The sequence below is a fragment of the Eumetopias jubatus genome, unplaced genomic scaffold, assembly GCF_037043125.1.
Source record: "Eumetopias jubatus isolate StellerSeaLion01/CBP00866 unplaced genomic scaffold, mEumJub1_p1.0 scaffold_12, whole genome shotgun sequence".
Taxonomy (NCBI): domain Eukaryota; kingdom Metazoa; phylum Chordata; class Mammalia; order Carnivora; family Otariidae; genus Eumetopias; species Eumetopias jubatus.
This window is the reverse complement of record NW_028274818.1, coordinates 65,128,858-65,153,484: the sequence shown is the minus strand read 5'-3', so window position 1 is coordinate 65,153,484 and position 24,627 is coordinate 65,128,858. Positions and strand designations below refer to the sequence as shown.

At 38.3% G+C, this 24,627-nt stretch overlaps 1 protein-coding gene across 2 annotated transcripts in view; it reads left to right on the top strand.

Moving 5' to 3' along the window:
* Nucleotides 1-24,627, top strand: part of SMYD3 (SET and MYND domain containing 3) — a 708,338-nt gene that overhangs the window by 157,081 nt on the left and 526,630 nt on the right. For both annotated transcript variants that reach the window (XM_028111942.2, XM_088017182.1), the window contains exon 2: nt 19,067-19,130. In XM_028111942.2, the coding sequence (XP_027967743.1) occupies nt 19,067-19,130 (64 nt within the window). The remainder of the gene's footprint in view (nt 1-19,066; nt 19,131-24,627) is intronic.

Below are 24,627 nucleotides of genomic sequence, written 5' to 3'. Positions count from 1 at the left end.
GAAATAAATTAGACTTTCCTTTATCATTATTTTTTCAACCAATTTACATAAAATGACAGCTACCAAGTTTTAAATTAATTAGGTTGATTACAGTTCTACACTTTTCTTTGAGTTTGTTGTAACACAGTACTATATGCGTGTGTGTGTGTGTGTGTGTGTGTGTGTGTGTGTGTGTGTGTATTTTGTCCTAAATTTTACCAATCAGGGGTCACTCATCTTGATATTTTGACCGTCCTCTAAAAAGCAGCATCCTGACAGCTTTTATTTCCTGTGATTTGTTAGATTTTGCTGCCTACTGTTTCAGGGATAATACATTTTTAAACCAAAGAGGCTTCATATCCAGAATAATTGCCTATAATTCAGTTTTAAGGTATGGCTATTTTTTGTAGGTTAGACCAGTACTTTTCTACCTTTAATGAAATACGAATCACCTGGAGATCTTACTGAGATGCAGATTCTGAATTCAGTGGTCTGATGTGTTGTGGACCTCCCAGATGAAGCTAGGCTGCTGGTATCAGTAGTTGTTGTCTTCTGTTATCTTGTGAGGAGGATATGCTCAGGAGGTCTCCTTGCAGTGACTGCCAGGGTCTCCTATCTCATTCAGATCCCCTCCTTAGTGGTAGATCGTGCTGTGAAGACAGAGGCCATGTCCTGATTCCTTTGGTATCTTTTCTGCCTTCCCTCTGCACTTCCCAAGCGTCCTGGGAAGGGGGAGAGGGGAGAAACACCTCACCTGGGGAGAGGTTGGACCCATTGTCTGAGTTGCTTATTTAGCTAATCGATGATCTAAGAATGCTAGGAACTTTATTTGTATTTATGTATATGTAGAGGCAGATTTTTATTTTAGCTTGGCGATGTAGTCTTGGCATGACAAGTGGAAATAAAATTTATATCAATCTAATAATGTTAAGTGTAACAGAAACAGTTCCACTTAAAAAGATACTTTAGTAAATTTTTTGGAAAAGTGAATATGAGGAATTCCTTTTTTTTCTTAAAATGACAATTACTCTCTAGTTTTCATTTTTGGTAGCTAATGTTTCTGGGTGTTAGCTATTTAAAAAAGGATGATTATTTTATGGTGCGCTTGGGTGGCACAGTAGGTTAAGCATCTGACCCTTGATTTCGGCTCAGGTTGTGATCTCAGGGTTGTGAGATTGAGCCCTGTGTCAGTCTGCTCGCTGAGTATGGAGTATGCTTAAGACTATCTCTCTCCCTCTGCCCCTACCCCTTGTGCTCTCTCTCTTTCTCTCTCTCTCATATAAATAAATAATGTTTTTTCAAAAAAGATCATTTATTATGTGTGTGCACATATTTTCACTTATGAACTTTTATAAAATTTCAAACTGTATATATAAGCAGATGGGAAAAACATGGTGTTGTACACTTTTTTTTTCCTAGCACACTCAATCTATAAGTAGTATGTGTGATTACCAGGTTAGAATTTTGAGTTTGCCCTTAAACCAAGGATTTCTTTTTTTTTTTTTAAGATTTTATTTATTTATTTGAGAGAGAGAGAATGAGAGATAGCACGAGAGGGAAGAGGGCCAGAGGGAGAAGCAGACTCCCTGCTGAGCAGGGAGCCCGATGTGGGACTCGATCCCGGGACTCCAGGATCATGACCCGAGCCGAAGGCAGTCGCCTAACCAACTGAGCCACCCAGGCGCCCCTAAACCAAGGATTTCTAACATAAAATTTTGAAAACTGTAGTGTTTTTGTTGGGATAGTTATCTGAATGAAGATAGAGACTATTTTACCCGTATCTGTGAGATACAAGGTGTAAGAAGCACAAAGAGCCATCCTTAGACCATTCTAACAGTTGCCTCTTGACATTTAGGAGAGAACCATTTTGGAAAAACTTGCTGTGATTTTCTTTTACAGGTCTCAAGCATTACTGGTTTTGGAGGTCTAGGTGAAAGTACTTTTTATATGTAAATGCCTTTATTCATTTCACACACGTTTGTTCACTGTGTAAGATGTGCAGGGCACTGTGGGAGACACTCATGGCTGCATGCATTCTGCTTTTCAGGAAGTCCGCTTTGCCTTTAGTGCATGTGTCAGGCAGTCTGAGTTCACTGGTTTTCCTTCATGGTATGAGAAAATCTTGGAGTCTTCTATTTAACTTGATTGCAATTTGTGTATGGTACTCTGCACAAAAGCATTGACACACTTTGGCTCTTTTCTCCACGTGTTGTCACCGGCAGTGTCTTTAATCTCTTCATTTCTATCCTTGGTTAATTTTCTCATTTGTCTCTGTTACGTTGTAATTTCAATGAATTATTTAATATATCTTCGTTTGTATATAAGCATATCCTGTGTTCACTGCCTCTTCCACGGCTTTCATCCTTAAAGAAATAAAGAAATCTATTGATTCAGATTGCATTTAAACCTTTTATTTTAATAGAGAGCCTTTCCTGGGACTCCCTAAACTAGGGTCTATTTTGTGAGTATTCTTGTTTATGTCAGATAAAGTCTGCTCAGTTCCCTAGTAGCCGTGTAGAGAGAAGGTAAGAGAAATGTGAAGTGTGAAGGGTGGTACAGGCTTTAGAACAGACTGTGAGCCCTGAGGCATCAGAGATTGGAATATGTCCGTGCGGGATCTAGCCATTGTGTGGAAGTCCCACTGCTCTCTCTTTGTAATGGAAACAAAGGGCTGTATTCACCTTAGAAGTAGAGTTTTCTTTGCCCAACATTCTTTGTTCTGCTCAGACCTTAGAATAGAACTGAACTAACCAGAGGGATATAGCCATCTCTTGGTTGTCTTTTTTGGGGGGCAGCAGCTTTATTGAGATATAAATCACATGCCATACAGTTTATCTGTTTAAAGTAAACAGTTCAGTGGTTTTTACTATATTCACTGAATTGTGAAACAACTACCACAATTGATTCTTGTACATTTTCATCACCATGTCAAAAATTCTGAACCCATTAGAGGCACTTCTCATTTACCCGAGTTAACCTCGTTACCACCTCAGCTCTAGGCAACTAGTCTACTTTCTTTCTCTGTGGATATGTCTGTTCCAGATATTTCATATCAGTGGAGTTATAGAATATGTGGTTTCTTTTGCGACCAGCTTCTTTAATTTAGCATAACATTTTCAAGGTTCATCCATGTTGTAGCATGTATCATTACTTCATTTTTTATGGCTGAATAATAGTCCAGTGCATGCATATGCTACATTTTATTTACCCATTTATCAGTTCGTAGACATTGGAGTCTTTTCACTTCTTTGGTATGAACATTCATGCACACATTTTTGTGTGGACATATATTTTCTTTTCTCTTAGGTATATACCTAGGACCAGAATTGCTGAGTAACAGGGTAATTCTTTTTTTTTTTTTTTTTTTTAAATGTTTTTTTTTTTTAATGTTTTATTTATTCATGAGAGTCAGAGAGAGAGAGAGAGAGAGGCAGAGGCAGAGGGAGAAGCAGGCTCCCCACCTAGCAGGGAGCCCGATGCGGGACTCGATCCCAGGATCCTGGGATCATGACCTGAGCCGAAGGCAGACGCTTAACCATCTGAGCCACCCGGGCGCCCCAGGGTAATTCTATATTTAACCTTTTGAGGAACTGCCAGGTTGTTTTCAAAAATGGCTCTTGATTATTTTTGTAACCATTATCCCACCTGTATTTTGACTTTCCCTGCCTTGATTTAGGCTTTGCCACCCCTTGCTTGGCTCTCAGAAGAAGCTCATAACTGGGCCTTTGGCACACTTCTTAAGACTGTAGACTATGGACTTTGAAGAGATCAGTGCCTAGGGTGTAACCCAGGAAAATTACTTAATTTAATTTTTATTAATTACTCAGCTAATTCATTCTGTATTTCCAGTTTCACTGATCACTTTTTATTACCTGGCTTATGGTAGTGCTGTTTTTGCTCTTGAAATTTCCTGGAATTTTGTTACATATTTTGACTATAACTTTTGTCATTTTGCATTAGGGATGCAAAATTTACCATTTTAGGGGCAGCATTTGGTGGAATGTGCTTGGCCTCTGAAATTGTAACATGTAAAGTTATCCATCAGTACCAGCCTTAGCTCCATCTGGCTCTGTGTTTACCCTAATCTAGCTTGATTCTTCACCGTTTCTTAACACTGTCCCCCACCTTCTGTATCACCTGGAACGTTCTTTCATCTTCAAACCTCCATATCCTGAATGTCTCTGAGTGTTCCCTTCTCCTTTTTTTTCTTTTTAAGTTTTATTTATTTATTAGAGAGAGAGAGAAAGTGGGGGGAAGTCCAAAGGGAGAGGGAGAAGCAGAATCCCTGCTGAGCAGGGAGCCCCATTTGGGGCTCGATCCCAGGACCCTGAGACCGTGACCTGACCCAGAGGCAGACGCTTAACTGTGAGCCACTCAGGTGCCCCTTTCCTTCTCCTTGCTCTAACTGAAACCTGACTGCCTTCTGAGGACAGTGCTTCCTGTCCTCCCAAGTAGTGGCTGCTTTTTCCTACCCTAAAAGTATTTCAGGGTCTAGAGAAACAGAGTGCTCCCTTTGCTGCTTTGAGATAATTTTTCTTCTCTCTCAAAACTGCCAGCTCCTTTGAAGCATTTGCCATCATATCTCCCCCTTACCTTACCTTGCAGTGATTTCTTTACATTCAGGCTCACTTTTTCTTTCTTTATCATTATTCCTGCTGTCATTCTTGGTGAGGTGAACATCCATCCAACACCTGGCCTCTTCATCCCCACTTCTGATTGTCTTTACCACAATTTAGCTGCCTCTTCTTACGTCCATACCCTAGGACCTGTGATGACCGATAACTATTACTTCTGTGACTCTTCATCTACTATTGTCTTACAGGTTTCTAGCACAGTAGCTGACACCACATAATAGATGCTTGGTAAGCATTATTGCTGTTCCTGCTAGTCTGCTTCTGTTGTAGCACCAACTTTCCTTGAAGGCAAGAACTATGTCTTTTGTTTCGTATTTTTCCAGAACTATCACAGTCCATAGTATAAAAAGTCTTTTTTTTTAAAGATTTTATTTATTTATTTGAGAGAGAATGAGAGAGAAAGAGAGCACATGAGAGGGGGGAGGGTCAGAGGGAGAAGCAGACTCCCTGCTGAGCAGGGAGCCTGATGTGGGACTTGATCCTGGGACTCCAGGATCATGACCTGAGCTGAAGGCAGTTGCTTAACCAACTGAGCCACCCAGGCGCCCCATGGTATAAAAAGTCTTTGGTGATTTTATGGTGCAGTGAAATAACAGCAACAACAAGAAGGATGTGGCATCCAAAAGATCTTGTTTTAGAAAAAAGATAATTAAAATTTACCATTTAAAATATCACATAAATTTTTAAAACCATTTGAGTAATGACATTTCAAAAATTATTTTCTTTCTCATTTTTTTCTGGGGGGGAAATAGATGTTGTAATTTATTGCCATTGGCATTCTTTTAGTTTAGTCAAGGTTGATCAGTTAAAAATTTGTTTTCTAAAGATTATTGTAAATAAGCTATAAACAAGGCAATTACTTTTTAGTAAAATGGCTTAGTTTACCTTAGCAAAGAGTTAATTATCTTTTCTCTCCTGTGCTGAATACTTTCTGCTACTAGCCTAATGAGGGGAGGGCAAACTTGATGCATTATGGTTTCCTCAGCCTTTCCTGTGATCTGTGTAGAAAAATAAAAGCATTCAATTCAGCCTTATTTTATCTGATTCTTTGTTTCTTTTGAGATAAGAGAAAAATGTATAGAAGTTTTTTAGTATTTGGGTGCAGGTGTTAACTTTCTAGAACATTTAAAACTTATGTTGACCAACAATTTTCCCCAAAAAACTAGTTTTTTTTTTCTTTCCCAAAACGCTAGTTTCATTGTTAAATTGTATTCGTGTTTGGTTGCTTCTAAGCTAAGAGGTAATTACCATTTAATTATTTACATTAATATTTCAGTAAATGACTTGTACTGTTACTGTACTTTGATCCAACAATTTAGAGTTAGCTATATGAAGAACTTGAAAACAACTGGGAAAAAAAAAGTTTATAAAATTCTGAATTTCTAGAATAGTTAAACTTTTAAAAACATTTCTACTCAACACCGAAGTATTTCAAATGATGTCTAAGAACGTCTTTTGAAAGTTTACTATTTTTTTTAATGATTTTATTTATTTATTTGATAGAGAGAGATAGCGAGAGCAGGAACATAAGCAGGAGGAGTGGGAGAGGGAGAAGCAGGCTTCCCACGGAGCTGGGAGCCTGACGTGGGGCTCGATCCCAGGACGCTGGGATCATGACCTGAGCCAAAGACAGACACTTAACAACTGAGCCACCCAGGTGCCCTGAGAGTTTACTATTAAAAACATCTCTTAAAGGAATAATAATAATCTGATATAAGAAGACTAATATTTAATTAGCACTTTTTATGAACCAAACGCAATGCTAAGAGTTCTACATGTTTTACTTAATTCGCATTACAGCCAAGTAATGTTGGTACTATTAATATTCTCACTTGCATTTAGTGGTTTAGAGAGATTAAATTGCTCAGTATTGCATAGCTACTAGGTGATAAACTAGAATTCAGTTCCAGGCCATAGGGTTTACTGTATTATATTCTCTTATAATGCCTAGTTGAGAAATTAATACAGACACGGTCTGTGAGAAATTGGTTTACAAAACATGCATCTGACAAGAGATTAAACTCAATAATTTATTAAAAAATAAATTGAGTTTAATCTCTTAAAAAGACAACCTAGTAGAAAATGGGTAAATAATATGAACAGGTAATTCACAGAAGAGAAACCTTGAATGGTGAATGAACTTGAATAGGCTGCTCAAAATCTGACCACTTATCAGGAGAATGCCCAATAAAAACCCAGTGATATAGGGGCAGCTGGGTGGCACAGTGGGTTAAGCCTCTGATGACTCCTGGTTTCAGCTTAATTCGTCATCTCAGAATGGTGAGATCTAGCCTCAGGTCTGGCTCTGTGCTCAGCATGGGGTCTGCTTCTCTCTTTCTCCCTCTGACTCTCCCTCTTTCTCTCTCTCTTTCAAATAAATCAGTAAATCTTTATTTAAAAAAAAAAAAACCCACAGTGGATAACATTCCATATCATTCAGACGGGCAGAATGTAAAATGACAATTTGAAGGGTTTACGAAACATAGATTAAAGGGATCTCTTAAATTGCTGTGGGAGTGTAAAATTCCTGCAACCACTTTGGAGATGCATTTGTTAAAATGCAAAACCTTCAGGATGTGTATTTGCACAACCTGAACCATTCCTCTTCTAGGAAAATGTACTCTAAAGCCGTGGAAGACAGAGTGGGCTCCCCAAGGTCCTTTCAAGGGATCTAGAAGATGAAAGCTATTTTTATAATAATATTGTCATTATTTGCCTTTTTAAGTCTCATTCCATCACTAGTGTATACAGTGGAATTTTCTAGAAGTAATATGACATGTGATTATTCAATAGAAACAGAAGTGAGAATCCAGCTGCCTTCTGTTAAGCCAGGTAATAAAGAGATTTTAAAAAATGCAAAATAGTACCGCTCTCCTCACTAATTTTTGTTTCAGAAAATCTTTTTTAATAGAAATACATTATTTATGTCAACATATAATGGGATTATTAAATGCATTAATAAATATTTTAAAATTTATTAGTTTTACTCTCTATTATGGTAAATACTTATAGCTATACAAATATTTATAGATATAACCCACATAAATAAAACTTCTTTATAGTCCTTTTAGTCTTTTTAAATCCCAAATGAAATCAAATGGTTTTGAAAATCATTACATAATGCAAGTATTCATTATAGCATTGTTTATAATACTAAAACATTGGAATCAACCCAGATGTTCATCAGGGTGGATATGATGTTAATTCTATCAATATGGAATTTTAAAATACATTGTGATACATCTTTATTATATACATACACACATTCATACATAATTATATAGGGATCAGATAGTAATATTTGTCAAATATCCCTTACTGCACGTGTAAAATAATACGATTTTTTTGAGAATGTTGTATATTTCTGTTTACAAATATCTAATAAAATTAAGTACAGTCTTTATTATTAGTTCATATTATTATAGATCTTTTGGCTTTATTTTTTTAAGATTATTTATTTGAGAGTGAGCGAGAGAGATTAGGGGGAGGGGCAGAGGGAAAGAGAGAGAGAGAATCCCAAGCAGACTCCACTGCTGAGCATGGAGTGCCTGAGCCATGACCCTGAGATCATGACCTGAGCCAAAATCAAGAGTTGAATGCCTAACCCACTGAACCACCCAGGCTCCCCTCTAGGGAGCTTTTACTATTATTATCATCATGACTATTGTTTTATATTAGAATAACTTTAGGGACAAAGAAGTATATTTATTACCTGTAGTTGCAGAATAATAAATGAAGTATCCAGGATTAAAGTGCTTTCCTTTTAGAATTTTTTCTGCACAGTTTACCTTTGCTATTCCATACCTGGGAGTGTACTGAGCCTAAGTCCAAATTTTAGGGTAAATGAAATTTCCTTCTTGTACATTTCTAACTTCCATTTTGGTACATTGTCATAGTTTCTCCTATTTTTTCAATGTAGGCCTTCCCATTGTTCCAAATTCTGGTATTTATCTTACCTTTCTATACCTACTTTAATTTTTTTTTATAGATTTTATTATTTATTTGACAGAGAGAGATAGTGAGAGAGAGAGCACAAGCAGGGGGAGCAGCAGGTAGAGGGAGAGGGAGAAGCAGGCTCCTGGTTGAGCAGGGAGCCCGATGCGGGGCTCGATCCCAGGACCCCGGGATCATGACCTGAGCCGAAGGCAGCTGCTTAACCGACTGAGCCACCCAGGCGCCCCTCTATGCCTACTTTAAAGCAAAATTTCTATTCCAAAAATCTCACCTAAGTGTTTGGAGAAAAGCAATGTCCTCATTTGATAAATGGAATCTGTGAGGTTGATAGTTGGGGCCACGGGAGAGCCCAGTATTGACCATACCACCTGCTCCCTTGAGGAGGACCACAGAGTTTTGAAAACCCCCCTCACTGACCCATTAACTCATTGCATGGTTGCCGGCTAATGATTATTCTGTAGAAGTCTTTATGAACTTATTGTTAATTACAATGCATTAGTAGGTGTAACATTTAATTCTGTGTGTCGTAAGGACTCTTAAGGTTTATTTTTACTTGGGGACTAGGGCAGCATAGTCCACTTCCTTTCTTTCTTTTTTTTTAGATTTATTTATTTATTTGAGAGAGAGAGTGTGTGCAAGCACGCCACTGGGGGTGGGTAGAGGGAGTGGGGAAGAATCCTTAAGCAGACTCCCCGCTGAATGAGGAGCCCATCTGGGGTTGAATCTCCAGACCCTGAGATCACAATCTGAGCCCAAATCAAGGATGCTCAGCCAACTAAGCCACCCAGGCTCCCTGTCCACTTTCTTTATAAACTTAAAGTTTCATTTTGTTCTCCAAAAGAGAGAATGAGTTACTTGAGATTTCATTATGCTTATTTCCAAGACTACTTGAGGAAATTTGTAATTAAAAGTTAAAGTAATATACTTAATTATAAAATAGAAGGGCAAATTTTTAAAGACGGCAGAAGAGGATGCTTCCAGGCCTCTGAAATGAAGAGATTAGTATAATTAGATAGTGAATTTGGCTTTTGGTTTTCTTGCTGTTAAAGCTAAAATAGATTCATGGTGTTGTTAAGTTTCATTTTTATTTTGTTTATTTGAGAGAGAGAGCACGAGGGGGGGCAAGAGACCCTTGCGATACTTTTATTTATTTATTTATTTACTTATTTACTTATTTATTTATTTATTTATAGATATTTATTTATTTGAGAGAGAGTGAAAGCGAGAGAGATCACAGAGGGAGAGGGAGAAGCATACTCACCACTGAGCAGGGAGCCCGAAGCGGGACTCGATCCCAGGACCCCGAGATCATAACCTGAGCCAAAGGCAGATGCTTAACCGACTGAGTCCCCCAAGTGCTCCTAAGTTTCATTTTTTAATTAGAGGAAGATACAGAAAATTCCTCCTTTGTGACAAACTATTTCCTGGAACTGAAATCAAGGTGACCATCTTTTGCCAGTTTGAACACTTAGGTCATAGAATATTGTTGAAAATGTTGATTAAATATCCTTATACATCTTTGAAATTCTACTCCCATGGTATTTTGATTTTTTTTATATATGCTGGGTGATATTTATACTAGCAATGCTTATATGTTTAAAGGATTTCTGATTTCACTCTTTGGGTGAAATCAGATTTTTTTCTTATTTCTCACATTTTTTCTTGTTTTGGATTTCTGGAAGACTTGTGGAAATTGAATACATCTTTTAGACTTACCAGAGTCGTATTACTAGACTGAGCTTAAGAGGTTTCCTATTTAGGAACACAGATGTCATCGTTAGAACAGATCCCTCTTCAGCATTGCATTTTGGTCACAAATTTCTTCAGTTTACTCGTATGCTTTGCCTAAAAAACAGCTGTAAGTCACCAGTTTTAAACATGAAGAGGGGCCTGAGCACATTATGCTAAATTTTGTAGAGAAACATATAATGAAGAAAGTTTAAGTCTGTGCTCTTGTAAAGATGTTTTCTCTTTAACTTGTGGTAGACGTTACCTTGAGTCAAGAAAACAATGTCAGGAGTTGTGATTGACTTTTAATTTTAGTGAAGTTGTAACAATCCTCTGTGATTGTCATTTCCACAAAAGAACTTTCCTAAATGTCGTTAGCTTTTTGAATCAGACCACTCAAGTTAATCATTCTGATCCAAATTAAAAATAATGGTACTAGAAACTTCAGTGAATGGAGATTGAGCCGTGAAACACTTATGGGGAGGGTTGAAACTGGGACTCAGAGCTGAGTACAAAGTGGTACTAGTATAGTGACTGTGAGCGTGCGTGGAGAGGACCAGATTTGTCCCGCCTGTGGGTTTTGCTTTCTTAACAGTCATGGGAGAGGTATATAAGAAACTCTTTTCAGGAAGGGCATAGAAATAGACAGAATTATCTGAAGCGCTCTGAAAATATTACTCTCAGCACCTCAGTTTTAATTCTGTGCTGGATGGTGTGCTTGGTGCAGCGTGAGCAGGGACTTTGGACCGATGATCTCATGTGGTCCAGCCAACACCTTTACCGGCGATGTGTCGCTCCCATGTTACAGAGAGGAAATTGAGGCCAAGGGAAGTGGCAAGGTTATGCTGCCAGTAGTTAGTGGGTTTGGTGTCTTAGTCACTTGGGGCTACTGTAACAAAAGGTCAGATGGGGTAGCTTTTAAGCACCAGAAGTTTATTTCTCACAGTTCTGGAAGCTGGGAGGGCCAAGCTCAAGGTGCCACATGGTCCAATTCTGGTGAAGGCTTTCTTGCTGCTTCATAGTGGGCGCCTTCCCTCTGTGTCCTCACCTGGCAGAAGGGGTGAGGGGGCTCTTGCGTAAAAAGAAGTGCTTTTTAAGAACACTAATTCCAGGGCACCTGGGTGGCTCGGTTGGTTAAGCATCTGCCTTCGGCTCAGGTCATGATCTCAGGGTCCTGGGATCGAGTCCTGCTTTGGGCTCCCTGCTCGATGGTGAGTCTGCTTCTCTGTCTCCCTCTGTTCCTCCTCCCTGCTCCTTCTCTCTCTTTCAAATAAATAAATAAAATCCTAAAAGAAAGAAAAATTAAAAAAAAAAGAACACTAATTCCTAATAAGCTAAGTGCCTGTCACGTTTAAGGATTAAGATTTCTACTCCTGAATGTTGGTGGGGGCACATTCAGATCATAGCACTTGTAGTGCCGATTTTGAACTCTAGACTGCTCTAACATTTTCCCTTTTAGTTAATGGGGACTTCCCTTTTCCTTAACAACAGCCCTACCATCTTCTCTTAGTCACTTTTTATCAGAACATGACTTTTCCTTCATCTCAACTCAGGTCCTATCAACTCAGGTCCTATAGTCTGTGCTGCTTCTCAGAACTCGGTTTTGTATTGTGGCTTGTTCTGCAAGTGGTGTGTGTTGTTCTGTTCTTGTTTATCGTGAGCTCCTAGGAGCCGTGACTGTCATGCCCTCTCTGCATTTATCAACACAGGACCTTGCAGGGTACTGTCTACATGGTGGCCAGTTACTGAACACTTGCTGAATTAACAGTTGAAGTTTATGTTCATCAGGTAGCACTGTCTCCCCAAGTACAATAGCTTTAATTTAGGAGCCAGAGAACAGTGGAAAGAGAAATACCCAAGTCAGATGGTCTGCCTCCCTCGACTCATTTGGCTCAGATGCTTTGCCATGCTTTTTCTCTAAGCACTAATGTGGGTTTAAATTGCTTGTGTTTTGCCCAGGAAGTTATGGTGACTGTGGATCATAGATTCATTTCTTTTCCTGAAATATTAACCATTACGTTTTCTTGTTTTGTTCTCTGAATGTTAGAAATCTGAAAGTGATAGGGGATGTAGAAAAATGAATCCAAACCAATTCTGCCTTCCTATATTATGTCTGTGTTATTTTGACCACATCTGCTATTTTGTATTAAGAACTATTTGAGGGGCGCCTGGGTGGCTCAGTCAGTTAAGCGTTTGCCTTCGCCTCAGGTCATGATCCTGGGGTCGGGATCAAGCCCAGTGTGGAGCCAGTGTCGGCTCCCTGGTCAGTGGGGAGTCTCCTTCTCCCTCTCCCTCTCCCTCTCCACCAGCTTGTGCTCTCTCACTCACTCTTGCTCTTTTAAATAAATAAATAAAATCTTAAAAAAAAAAAAAACTATTTGATAGTTAGCTGGATGGTGGATGTGAAACTCTTTAATTTAAAAAGAAGCCTTTGGGCCCATACCAACATAATTACCATCTGGAAACAAAAATGGAAGATTTCTTTTTTGTATTATTATGAATATTTATGCCAAAGGGAGCTCTGTATGTTTAGCTTTTGCAGTGTATTTTATTTGGTCAGAGGAAAAGTAATTGTACGACCCTTGGATAGAATTGCATGACTTTATTAGGATAATCTCTTTTTCATAGTGGAGAATTTCATTTGCTTCAGAAATTTCCATGGGGAAACAGCCAAGAACTCAGGTACCTGACATTAACATTTTTAATGAGTCAGGATTCTGAGATTTCAATGTTGTTTACAAACATAAAAATTTTTTAAAGAAATATTTCTTTGCTCTCTTTGTTTTAAAAATTATATTTAGACTTCACTTATTTGGTTTTTGCCTTTTAAAAAATTGGAGCTCTTTATTCATAAGACAGTTCATATTCCTCATACTCCACAGAGCCTTTTATGTCTTAATTGTTTGAAGGAATATTTTCATAGGGATTGTTCTCAGAGAATCTTCCTTAAGCCTTGTATTAAGGCAGGGGGTACTACATCAGACATCCCATGGTCAACACTCTTTCTTTAGCAAGTGTAAGTGATGCAGACTCTAATTAATGAGCTCTGTTTTCTTTCTTAGCTAAGATTTCTTCTCAGAGGTCACAGTGATAAGCCATAAACTAAATTTTGGTCCTTGAAAAAGCACAGAGGTGTGCAAAAGATTTCTGGGCACAGATCTTCAGCTCAGAAGAAGAAGCTGCAAAGACACACAGTGTGCTCTGGTTTGCTTCTGATTGTACAGGGCTGTGCTTCGTCCAGATGAGTTGCTTTGGGGGGCAGGAGGGTTGCCAAGCTTCCTTATGGTTCCTGAGCCTTTGCCTGGACCAGACTGGCCAACAGTGAGTGTCGACAGTGAGATTCTCCTGCAAGGCACGCTGGGAGACTTCTAGGGGATCAAGACATATTGCCTGTGTACTAAGCATGCTATATATGAATGTGTTGTAGATACATTGTTTTCTCTACACAAAGTTTAAAATGGATTCTGCAGGTGCCTGCGCTGGCGGGAATTTGAATCACTAGAATTTGTTTTCTTTCTTTTTTTTTTTTTTAAAGATTTTATTTATTTGACAGAGAGAGACACAGCAAGAGAGGGAACACAAGCGGGGGAGTGGGAGAGGGAGAAGCAGGGTTCCCCACCGAGCAGGGAACCTGATGCGGGGCTTGATCCCAGGACTCTGGGATCATGACCTGAGCCGAAGGCAGACGCTTAACCATATAAGCCACCCAGGCGCCCCTAGAATTTGTTTGTTTTCTATATTTTTTCCAGGAAACTTCTTTTCCTCTGCCTGGCACCTGCCCATATTAATTTAGGGCAGAATTTTAAACCCTGGGATACTTTCCCCTGCTGATAACCAAGGACAGAGAGACATTTCCTTAAATATTACCCCCATTATTGTGATTTGAAGGAGCCAATTAATCATTTCTTCTTTGATTTTTTTAGAGTGGTTTCTCCTGTATTCATATATAACTTCTTAATTTGTACACTGGAAGAACAAGTAATTTCGCTCTGATTTCATTTCCTTTCCACATTTCTGTTGCCTATGCTGTTGGAGAAACTCATTATGTCCCAGACTTTACTTGGAAGAGAGGACTTGTTTTGCTCTATGAACCACACTGTTATCTGGGGCACTGAGCAACCTAAGAATTTTCTGTGATTTGACACTGTTGTACAGCATATCACAGTTTGCATGAATAAGTGATAGGGGATTCCTTTTTGCTATCTTAGTGGGTAGAGTTAAAGATAACACTGATTTTGGTGTAAAATAATTTTAATATCTTCTATTTGGGGCTAGAATACTATTTATCTCTTAAGTGGAGAGGGCAAAAGAGGTAAAAAAATTAATCATTTCCTCTTACTGATACATTGCTAACCTATTTACTTAGATTCCTTTACCCTTGTTTTTTTTTTAAAGATTTTATTCATTTATTTGAGAGAGAGAGAGCATATGAGTGGTGGGGAGGGGCAGATTGCTTTTCGTTCAGAAAGTCCATTTGGACTTCGAGCTAATCATTTTGCAAGCAGGAAGTTTCTGCAATCTGCGAAAATTCTGTATTCATTACTTCTCTGTGCCTCAGAGACTACTGTAATTTGCCTTAGAACATGCACAACTTTTGTCATCTTCAAATCTAGTTTATATTTGTTGGCTGTACAACAGAAGCAGAACCGAATCATTTTAGTATTGGAAGGAAACTCATTTAATTCATTCCCCTTTGCAGTGCTGGAATTCGCTTCACAAGATGCTATTGCTCTGAATCTTCCCCCTGAGAGAGAAGCCGTAACTCTACCAAGGCTCAGTGGTTTTCTGATCAAACACACACAACTTTTCTCTTGGATTCAGTTGACCTTTTTTTGAAACTTGAGAACTTAAATTTGTTTAGTTATTTGATATGTAAAAATAACTCTGAACATTTAAATAACTCATATTAAGGAGTTTCCTTCACACATCAAAACGATTAAATTATTTAGGCACTTAGACCAATTTTGGTATTTACTTTGCCAACATTCTGTGTTAAAATTCATCAAAGCTCTGGGTTGGTAGCTGTGGGAGGGAGAGGACACAGTTTGACTTGCTAGCCTGCTCATCACTGACCTTCTGATGTATCTTGATTCTGCTCATTAATTTTTAAAATCGAGAAGAAACACTTCATACAGCTGGGGCTTTTAATTTGCAAGGAACAGAAGTTGCCTCTGAATAACTTATACCAGAAAGAGGGAAATGAGGGAAAATCTGAGGAGCCAGGTCTGAGGAAGGCAGCATTCAGGGGACCCCAGTGACTCATCCTCAGGACTGTTCCTGCATAAAGCATTCTCTCCCGCTTTTGGCTACCTGTTCTCAGGGTGCCTGGACACACTGGGTATCTTTTGGCAGTTTGGGGCTTCTTTTGTTTTCAGGCTTATTGGGAGCCCAGCTGCCTTCTTTGTTTTTCTCCCACAAATATATTGATTTAAGTCTCAGAGCTGGTAGTGGTTTCCTCTCCTCGTTCATGTTTTGGGTTTGTTGGGATGTTTCCCAGGGTGGGGAGTGATACTCAGGTTTGCTGTCTTACTTGCACTGTCATTTTTTTTATGGGGAGAGTTAAGGAGATTGGTAAATTCTGTCAGAATTCTCTCCTGTTTGTTTTTCAGTCTACTGAATCTTGAGTTCCATTCCATTTTGTTATATATTTGTAAACTTCCTCCTGTGTAATCTTGCAAGACATTTGTTGATGTTATCTGTCTTCTCTATTATGTCATTGTGTTCTATTTCGTTTTGTGGATTTGTCGTGTAACTTTCTGCTTTCCTTCATTTTCTGCTATTTTTACATTTAAATTCGTGATTTGCATATTTATCTCCTTGATTTTCAGTTTTTCTTTTTTTTTTAAGATTTACTTATTTATTTGAGAGAGAGAGGGGTGCAAGGAGGGGCAGAGGGAGAGAGAGAATCCCAAGCAGACTTCTCACTGAGTGCAGAGCCCCATGCAGAGCCTGATCCCACAACCCTGAGATCATATCTTGAGTCGAAATCAGGAGTTGGATGCTTAACTGACTGAGCCACTCAGGTGCCCCTCAGTTTTTCTTTTGAATGTAAACATTTGAAGTTATAAATGTTCCTGTAAGTATGATGTTTGCTTTATCTCACAAGTTTTTATATTTTTTTGTTATTTAATCTCGTATTTTCAGGACACCTGTCTGGCTCAGTTAGTAGAGCGTGTGACTCTTGATCTCAGGGCTGTGAGTTTGTTCCCCACAATGTGTGTGGAGCCTACTTAATAACAAATATATATATCTTTTCTAATTTTATGATCCTTCTTTGATCCTTGAATTCCGTAAAAGCATGCTCATGTATATATTTCCCTGGGTTTCTTTTTGTTACTGATTTCTAATTTAATTCCTTTTTGGTTGGAGAAAATGATCTACATGGTATTGATTCTTTGGGATTTTTGAAATTTGCTCTGTGGTCTACTTTCTGGGCATGTTTTGTAAATGATCAGTGGGTGCTTAAATGGACTTTTTGAATATACTTCATGTAACAGGTGTAAGGGTCTGTGTATTGAGTGAGATCAAGTAAGTTATTCAGCTCCTTATTTATCTGCTTGGTCTGTGAATTCCTGAAAAAGACTTTATATCTTTCTATAGGTATAACTAATACTTACATGGTACTTACTATATTCCAGGCACTATTTTAAGGGCCTTAACATGTATTAACTTACTTTGTTGGTCATTTTTCCCTCAGATCTGTTACTTGTTCTTATATTTTGAGACTGGATATATTTGTCACTAGCTTTCTACACCTGGGAATCAGAGTCTCTTATCATTGAGTATTGACTTTATTCATCTCTAACAAGATTTTTAACTGTAAAGTCCTTTTCCCCCCCCTGAAATTGATGTAGTTACACAGGCTTTTTCTTAGGTTAAATTTGCCTGGCATATCGTTTTCATCCTCTTTTGTATGTCCTTTTGTTTGAAGTGTGTCTCATAAATAGCCTATGGGTGGATTTCTTTTTTAAATGGTTTATTTATTTTGGAGAGAGAGAGAGAGAGCATGAGTGGGAGGGGCAGATGGAGAGAGAATCTCAAGTAGACTCTGTGCTGAGTGCGGAGTCCGACCAGGCACTTGATCTCACGACCCTGAGATCACAACCTGAGCCAAAGCCAAGAGTCGTTCGTTTAATCAACTTCGCTGCCTAGGCATCCCGTGGTGGATTTTGTTTGTATCCAGTTTTATCCAAGAGCGGTAATATGGTTGATGGTCAAAGCCAAGAACTTGAAGGCCGGATTACTTGGTTTGCATTGTTGCTTGGGGTGTTGGTATGTGGCAGCTACAATTCTATACTTGGTGAAGGGAGGCATTTTGGCTCCCAAAATCTAAATAGATTTTAACCTCTCCCTGTGTTTTATGTTCATGTCTGACCCTCGCTGTCCCAGAAGTGAAGTACCTGGTATGTTTAGGTTCCTATTCTCTTTAGGATTCTTGCTTACCCTTTCAGTATCCCTGCCACCTGTCCTTTATGGTGTTTGCACTGCTCTTTACTTTTTATCTCTTGAAAATGAATTAAAGTATCTGTAAAGTTGTCATAATAAGAATGCTTCCTTACAGGACTGTTTGAAAGTAAGTGTAAGTCATACATGTAAAAATCTATGAAGAGTACCTGGTGCATTCAAAGTGCTTAGAAGGATTTGTTCTTGTTTTGTTACTAATAGTAATATTAGAGTTTGACTTTTAATGCTCTTGGGTACCCTCTATTTATCCACAGTCCTTCCTGCCTTTTGTTTGTCACTATTAATTTTATCGTTGCATTTATTCTTTTTATTTTATAATTCAACTTTTTCATTTTTGCTTTTTTGTTACACAGGTGATTCAGGGGGATGTAACTTTAGAGCATCTCAATTCAGCATATCTAAAGTCATAACTGGATTTAATGGAATTTTAAAATCATTTTCCAGAAGGAGTATATTCATAATTAAACTATATGATGAGTTAAGACTTATACAATTTTTATATCTGAGGAGTATAGAATACTTCAACTAGTTGATGGGACTGGATTCTGTATTTCGTATGGAGAGTTAAAACCTCTATGGAGTAAAATTTTTGCTCTCAATGGGAATCTCTGATTTTAATTTATTTTTTTATTAGAATGAACATTAGTGGTCATAATGTGCAGAACAAAGTGAATGGACTTAATGCCATTTGCTAAAAAACAAAATTCAACTGAGTAAAGTTTAAAGATCTTATTGGCTTTATTCAGTGGTTCATGATTTGGGCAGCATCCAATGTAGGAGATAGAAAGTAGCCCTGAGATGCTGTACAAAATGAAAGACTTCTCTAGGCAGAGAGAGAACAGCAACAAGAAAATGATACTAGGTGAAAAAGTGGGTTACTTTCCTTAGGGGAGAGCGGGGGTCAACCAAGCAGATTACCTAACTAGTAACCCTGATTGACTGGTTTAAGATTTCATTTTTGGGAGAGCCAAAACTGTAGTTAAGTCTCAAACATGATATGGGGCTTAGGAAAAGTGACTCTATTTTGGGTCTTGACTTTTTAACACACTGAAGTATATACTTAAAAATGTTTAAAGTGGTAAATATTATGTTATATATATTTCACCACAATTAAAAAAAGGGACCATTAGCTGTTATGCCCATGTCTCACATGAAAGAAGATGTTCATCAATGTGAAAATCTAATTCTTACAGGAGCAGACATTGGGGTGAGCAGAACATATTGGCATCAGTATGTTGATTTATGTTTCTTTCTTCAAACATATGGTTCTCACTCATTTCCTAATGTGAATTTTTTTTTTTAAACAGGAAGGAAAAGCTGATGCGGTGTTCTCAATGCCGAGTTGCAAAATACTGTAGTGCTAAGTGTCAGGTAAGAATATTCAGCTACAGGGGCGCCTGGGTGGCTCAATTGGCTCAGCTCAGGGTCTTGAGATCGAGCTCTTTGTTGAGCTCCCAGCTCAGCGTGGAGTCGGCTTGTCCTTCTCTCTCTGCCCTCCCTCCACATGCTCTCTCTCATTCTCTCTTTCTCTCTCTGAAATAAATGAATAAATAAAAAGAATGTTCAGCTCTATGTAAGTGAACCCTTCAAGTTCTCTGCTCTGAATTTGTGCTCCATTATGCCCATTGGCCTATTGGTTTTTTTTTTTATAATCTTTGATTTATTTTAACTTATTTTCCTTTAATTTAAAAATTAATGTGTATGGTAAAATATCATTTATATGATATCTATATATATAAACTAAATATGTAATATCCATATATCATGAAAAAAATTGTTCACTCCTATCTTCTTGTCCTCCTGACCTCAGTCCCATTGTCCAGAGATACCTGGTTTCTTATGTCTTTGCAACATTTTCTACTCCTAACACATTCGAATATTTATTCTCTTTATTAGAAAAACAGAAATGGGTTAATTTTATATACCTAAATTCTCCTTTTCATTTTATAACCTGTCCAGAGGACCCTTTGGTCTCATCCCACTGTTTCCATTACATGAATGCACCACAGTTGTTACTTCTTCTTTAATGAATGCTTAACTTTTTTTTCAATATTTGGTATTGCCAGTTATGGACCAAGTATTTTTTTGTACACATTTCTGCACACTTCACAAATTAGTTGTAGGGTAAATTCTTCCCAGCTGTATCGATGAGTAAAAGGATACATGATTTTGAATTTTTAAAGATAGTGCCAAATTGCGTTCCAAGAGTTTAATTTAGGACAACTGACAGAGAGTCTGTGAGAGTACCATTGTTAATGTCTTTGAAATTCTTTAAAGGGTGTATAATTAACATTCCAACATAACCTTTTCTTCTAACCTTATGATTAATCATTTTATAAGAAATTAATTATGCTGTAATGAATTGCATCATAATAAAATAATTGGAGGTTTTGTGTCTGTGTCACTTGCTCTCAACCTTCCACCCATCATTTTGTTTCTTATTTTGGTGTGTGTGTGTGTGTGTGTGTGTGTGTGTGTGTGTGTGTGTGTGTGTGTGTGTGTGTGTATGCGTGCGTGCGCACACGCACACACACACGTGGACACCTAGTGTTCTTCTTTTCCTTTTTTGGCATCTAGGCCATGCTTATCTGAGGGAGTTTCGCTCTCTCACTTTCTCCTCTGAAAGTAATTTCTCCAGACTGTAAATAGAGTGATCTTAACAGAGAAGAAACCTAAGCAAACAAGCATACAAATTAATCAGACGACCCAAGTTCTAATGACCGTTGTGCCATTAGCTCGTTAAATTGTTCCGAAGAAAGCATGGTAACTCTCTGGGCCTCAGCTTCCTAATCTGTACTACTAATAAGAACTAAGATTTACAAGATCTCTCCTGTGTGCCAGGTACTGTTTTATTCTGTTTACTCCTATATGAATCTTGGGAGATTACTACCATTGTGCTTGTTTTGCCAGTCAGGGGGCTGAGCTACAGAATCTTAAGTAACCTGCCAAACATCCTATACCTAATAGGTGCGGAATTTGGATCCAGAGTTCTAATTTCTCTTCTAAGCCCAAATTTTATTTTTGTTCTAACATTCTGATTAGGTGTAGCTTTCTGTTTCCTGTGGTATTCACATTTTTTCCTGGCTTTTGTTTTGTTTTTAATAAGGGTGCAACCCAATCCCCAAGGAACACAAAACAAAAAATACTAAAATAGAAGGTTTGAAGTAACACTTTCCTAATAAAAATAGGGAATGTGAGAAATAATTGGATTATTTTTGCCTCATTTTGTAAAGCAAAAATTCTGTAACAGAACGATACAAGATTTATATAAGATCATTAGTAATAATAATAAGAAAAAGCAAATTATGAAAACAAAGCCATCCTTTTTTCTACAAGATAAATTCTAGATAGACTATTTTATGGTGATGTTATCTATCTTATTCATGTGAAACTGAGATTCGTTTCAAGGAACTTCAAATTAAGAAGACTATATATAGAACTGACAAATTACATATATCTTCTGGATGAATTTTCTTTCCAGTTTCAATGACCTAAACATTTACTTTATTTTCTCCAGTTTTTATGTTTTTTCTCCAATGCTACTTCCTCCTTTTGTAGTACACTCAAGGAAGAAAAAACATGATCTGATTAGAATGTGTTGAGGGAGTTTGGTGGTGGGTGTGTCATTTTGATTCATTGTCGTGCATGTACTCTGACCACATATATTAACTGCTTACTGTAGCATCAATAATAATGTCATCGTCAGATATACTGTACAAAGTAATGGGACAATAGCTAGTAAGTTGGAAGATACCATATATAAGCCAACTAGTGCATATGCTTGTATGTGTGAGGGGGATGGGGTGTGTGTAGAGGTGGGATGGGAGTCAAAGATTGGCCAGAACACATGCATTTAAACTGCCCTGTTTAGCTCACCCTTCAGGTACATAATTAAACATTGTAATTATTGTGGATTCCTACAAAGCACCACAAAATTAAACTGACAAACTGAACTATGAACAGTAATGAACAGGAGGCAAACACCCTCAGAATGGAAATTGATATAGAGGATGTGAATTTGTAGCATAAAATCTATAATATATTTGCCCCGGAGGGACATAACTTTGGTTCATTAGCTTAGCATTTGATGTGTGGGGCCATGGCATCAACGAGTCATGTGAGGGAGGCTATTGAGGTATTATGAGGTGTAATATCCCTCACGCCCATAAGGGTGGTTTCAGTGTTAATTGGTTTTCACATTTCATTTTTAAACAGAAAAGTAAAGGAAGAAGAGTGAATGTTTCCTCCAGCTTCCTTCCCCATTCCTACTTCTGTTTTCCGGAGGTAATGTCTATGTGTTTGTTTTGTGACTGGAGGATACACACAAAACTGTTCATCTACACTTCATACCTAGTGTTCACATATATGTATATATTGACTGCTATGTTCACTATTGTTTCTTATACTGGAGAGTGTTTTGTCATCAGTGGCTTTGTAATTCCTCTGTGGATACCTTATTATGATGTGTCATATAATGCGATAGAGGGCTTATATATGGGAACCAGTCTGGTTTCTATATAACCACAGCATCATAGGTGATTTTGAAATGAAAGAGGAGGAGTGGGTTAAGTTTTCTTTTAAAAATGCATGCTCAGGGGCACCTGGGTGGCTCAGTCAGTTGAGTGTTTGCCTTTGGCTAAGGTCATGATCGCAGGGTCCTGGGATTGAGTCCCACATCGGGCTCCCTGCTCAGCAGGGAGCCTCCTTCTCCCTCTGCCCCTCCTCCTCGCTCATGCTTGCGTGTGTGCACACCCTCTCTCTCTGAAAGAAATAAAATCTTAAAAAAAACACGCTCAAAATTTGCAATGTTGCTAACAAGTAAACCAATTTCAAGCAAATTCACCAATTATTATTTTACTTCTTCTGGATTTAACTTGATTTCATAATATCTACATTTCTGATTGAATTAATTGCTGAGCAAAATAAGCAGCTGCATACTGTACCAAATTACAATTTATATACTTTTAAAAAGTATTAGCAGGGAGAGGGCCTGTTTTATTTAATAATTATAGACCTCTTTAAAAATGTGAGTCCTGGGTGCCTGGGTGGCTCAGTTGTTAAGCGTCTGCCTTCAGCTCAGGTCGTGATTTCAGGGTCCTGGGATCGAGCCCTGCATTGGGCTCTCTGCTCAGAGGGAAGCCTGCTTGTGTTCCCTCTCTCTGGCTGTCTCTCTCTGTCAAATAAATAAATAAAATCTTTGAAAAACAAAAATAAAAATGTGAGTCTTATTTGTCGCTTTACATTTTATGTTTAGTTATAGAATGATCTGATTTATTTGTGATGAATCTCATATTAGTCAGCACTAACAGTGCGATTTAATAAGTTGGGGTCTAGAATATAACACTCAATAATGGTAATAATGGAGAAAACCAAGCCCTTTGTTTGTTTCATAAATAGTTCTGTGCCAGCTTCAGACTGATAGGACATTAACTGAGTGTTCTGTAGAGAAGTTGGCTTCATATCTAATTGTAAATAAAAAGAGAATACCGTGTAAAGGTTGAAATTATTTGATCATATTTAAGTTTTTGACTTCTACCAACATCTGGGGCCCTAAGCTTGTCTTTGCTCACTTTGCATCCACCGGCTGAATGCTCCCATCTGCTCCCATGACTTCAGTTGGCATCTGTACGTTAATCATTCTTGAGAGTCCATCTCCAGCCTTCTCCTTTCTCCCAAGGACCACACCCATACCTTACGGGGTACCTCTACTTTGGTGGTGCACCCATATCTCAAGTGCCATATAGCAGGTCCTCAGTGCATGATCTTTGCCCAAACCTGCTTTTGTTTTCGATTTTCAGCCACGGTGAATAATCCACCAACCACCCAGCAGTCTGAGTTGCCAGGCTGGAATCATCTTCAGTTGATGTCCTTTCTTGGCCCCACGCCCAGTTAATCAACATGTCCCGCTGATTTTACTACTTAAGATCTAAATTGGTTTGCTTCTCTAGTTTCTCCACCAGCTCTTGTGTGCGTGTGCCTCTGACCTCTCTGCTATGCTGACTGCAGTCTGTGCCTCCTGCCCGCTCCTTTCCTCCTTCCTACATGGGAGCCAGAGCAATCGTTTCATTCTAGAGTGTGATCATGGCTGTCACTCGTCAGCGGAAAGCCCTGGCCCTGTTCCTCAGGATGAAATTCAAGCTTGTGGATTTTGCTATGCTTTTACTTCTGAGCCTTTGACTATGTGACTCCTTGGGCTTGGACCCAGACCTGACCCCCTACCTACTGAACTCCTTCTACTTATCCTCTATAACCCAGATTAAATGTCACTCCCTCCTTTCTTAAACTCCTGAGACTAGTTTGTGTCCATCCTTTTCCACACAAATTATCTTAATTACTGGTTTAATTGGCTGTTTCTGCAGTTAGATAGCCAGGCTCATTCAGGGGGTACATTATTGTTCCCTGACGAAGATGTAACATGATTGGTTAGGTGAATGAATGAATAATACATTCATCAGTGATACTCGTTGGTTGGAATTAGTTTTTGAAACATTACGTTATCTGTAAATCTGTCCGTAGTAATCTTTCTTTTTATTTTTTTTAGTTGAAATATAATTGTCCTACAACACTGTGTTAGTTTTAGGTGTGTAACATAATGATGTGATATATGTATATATTGTGAAATGATCATCACGATCAGTTTAGTTAACATCCATCACCACAGATAATTATAATCTTCTTTCTTGTGATAAGAACTTTTAAGATCTACCATCTTAGAAATTTTTAAATACACAATACAGTATTGGGGCGCCTGGGTGGCTCAGTCGGTTATGCATCGGACCCTTCATTTTAGCTCAGGTGCTGATCTCAGGGTTGTGAGTTTAAGCCCTGCATTGGGCTCCATGCTGGGCATGGAGCCTACTTAAAAAAT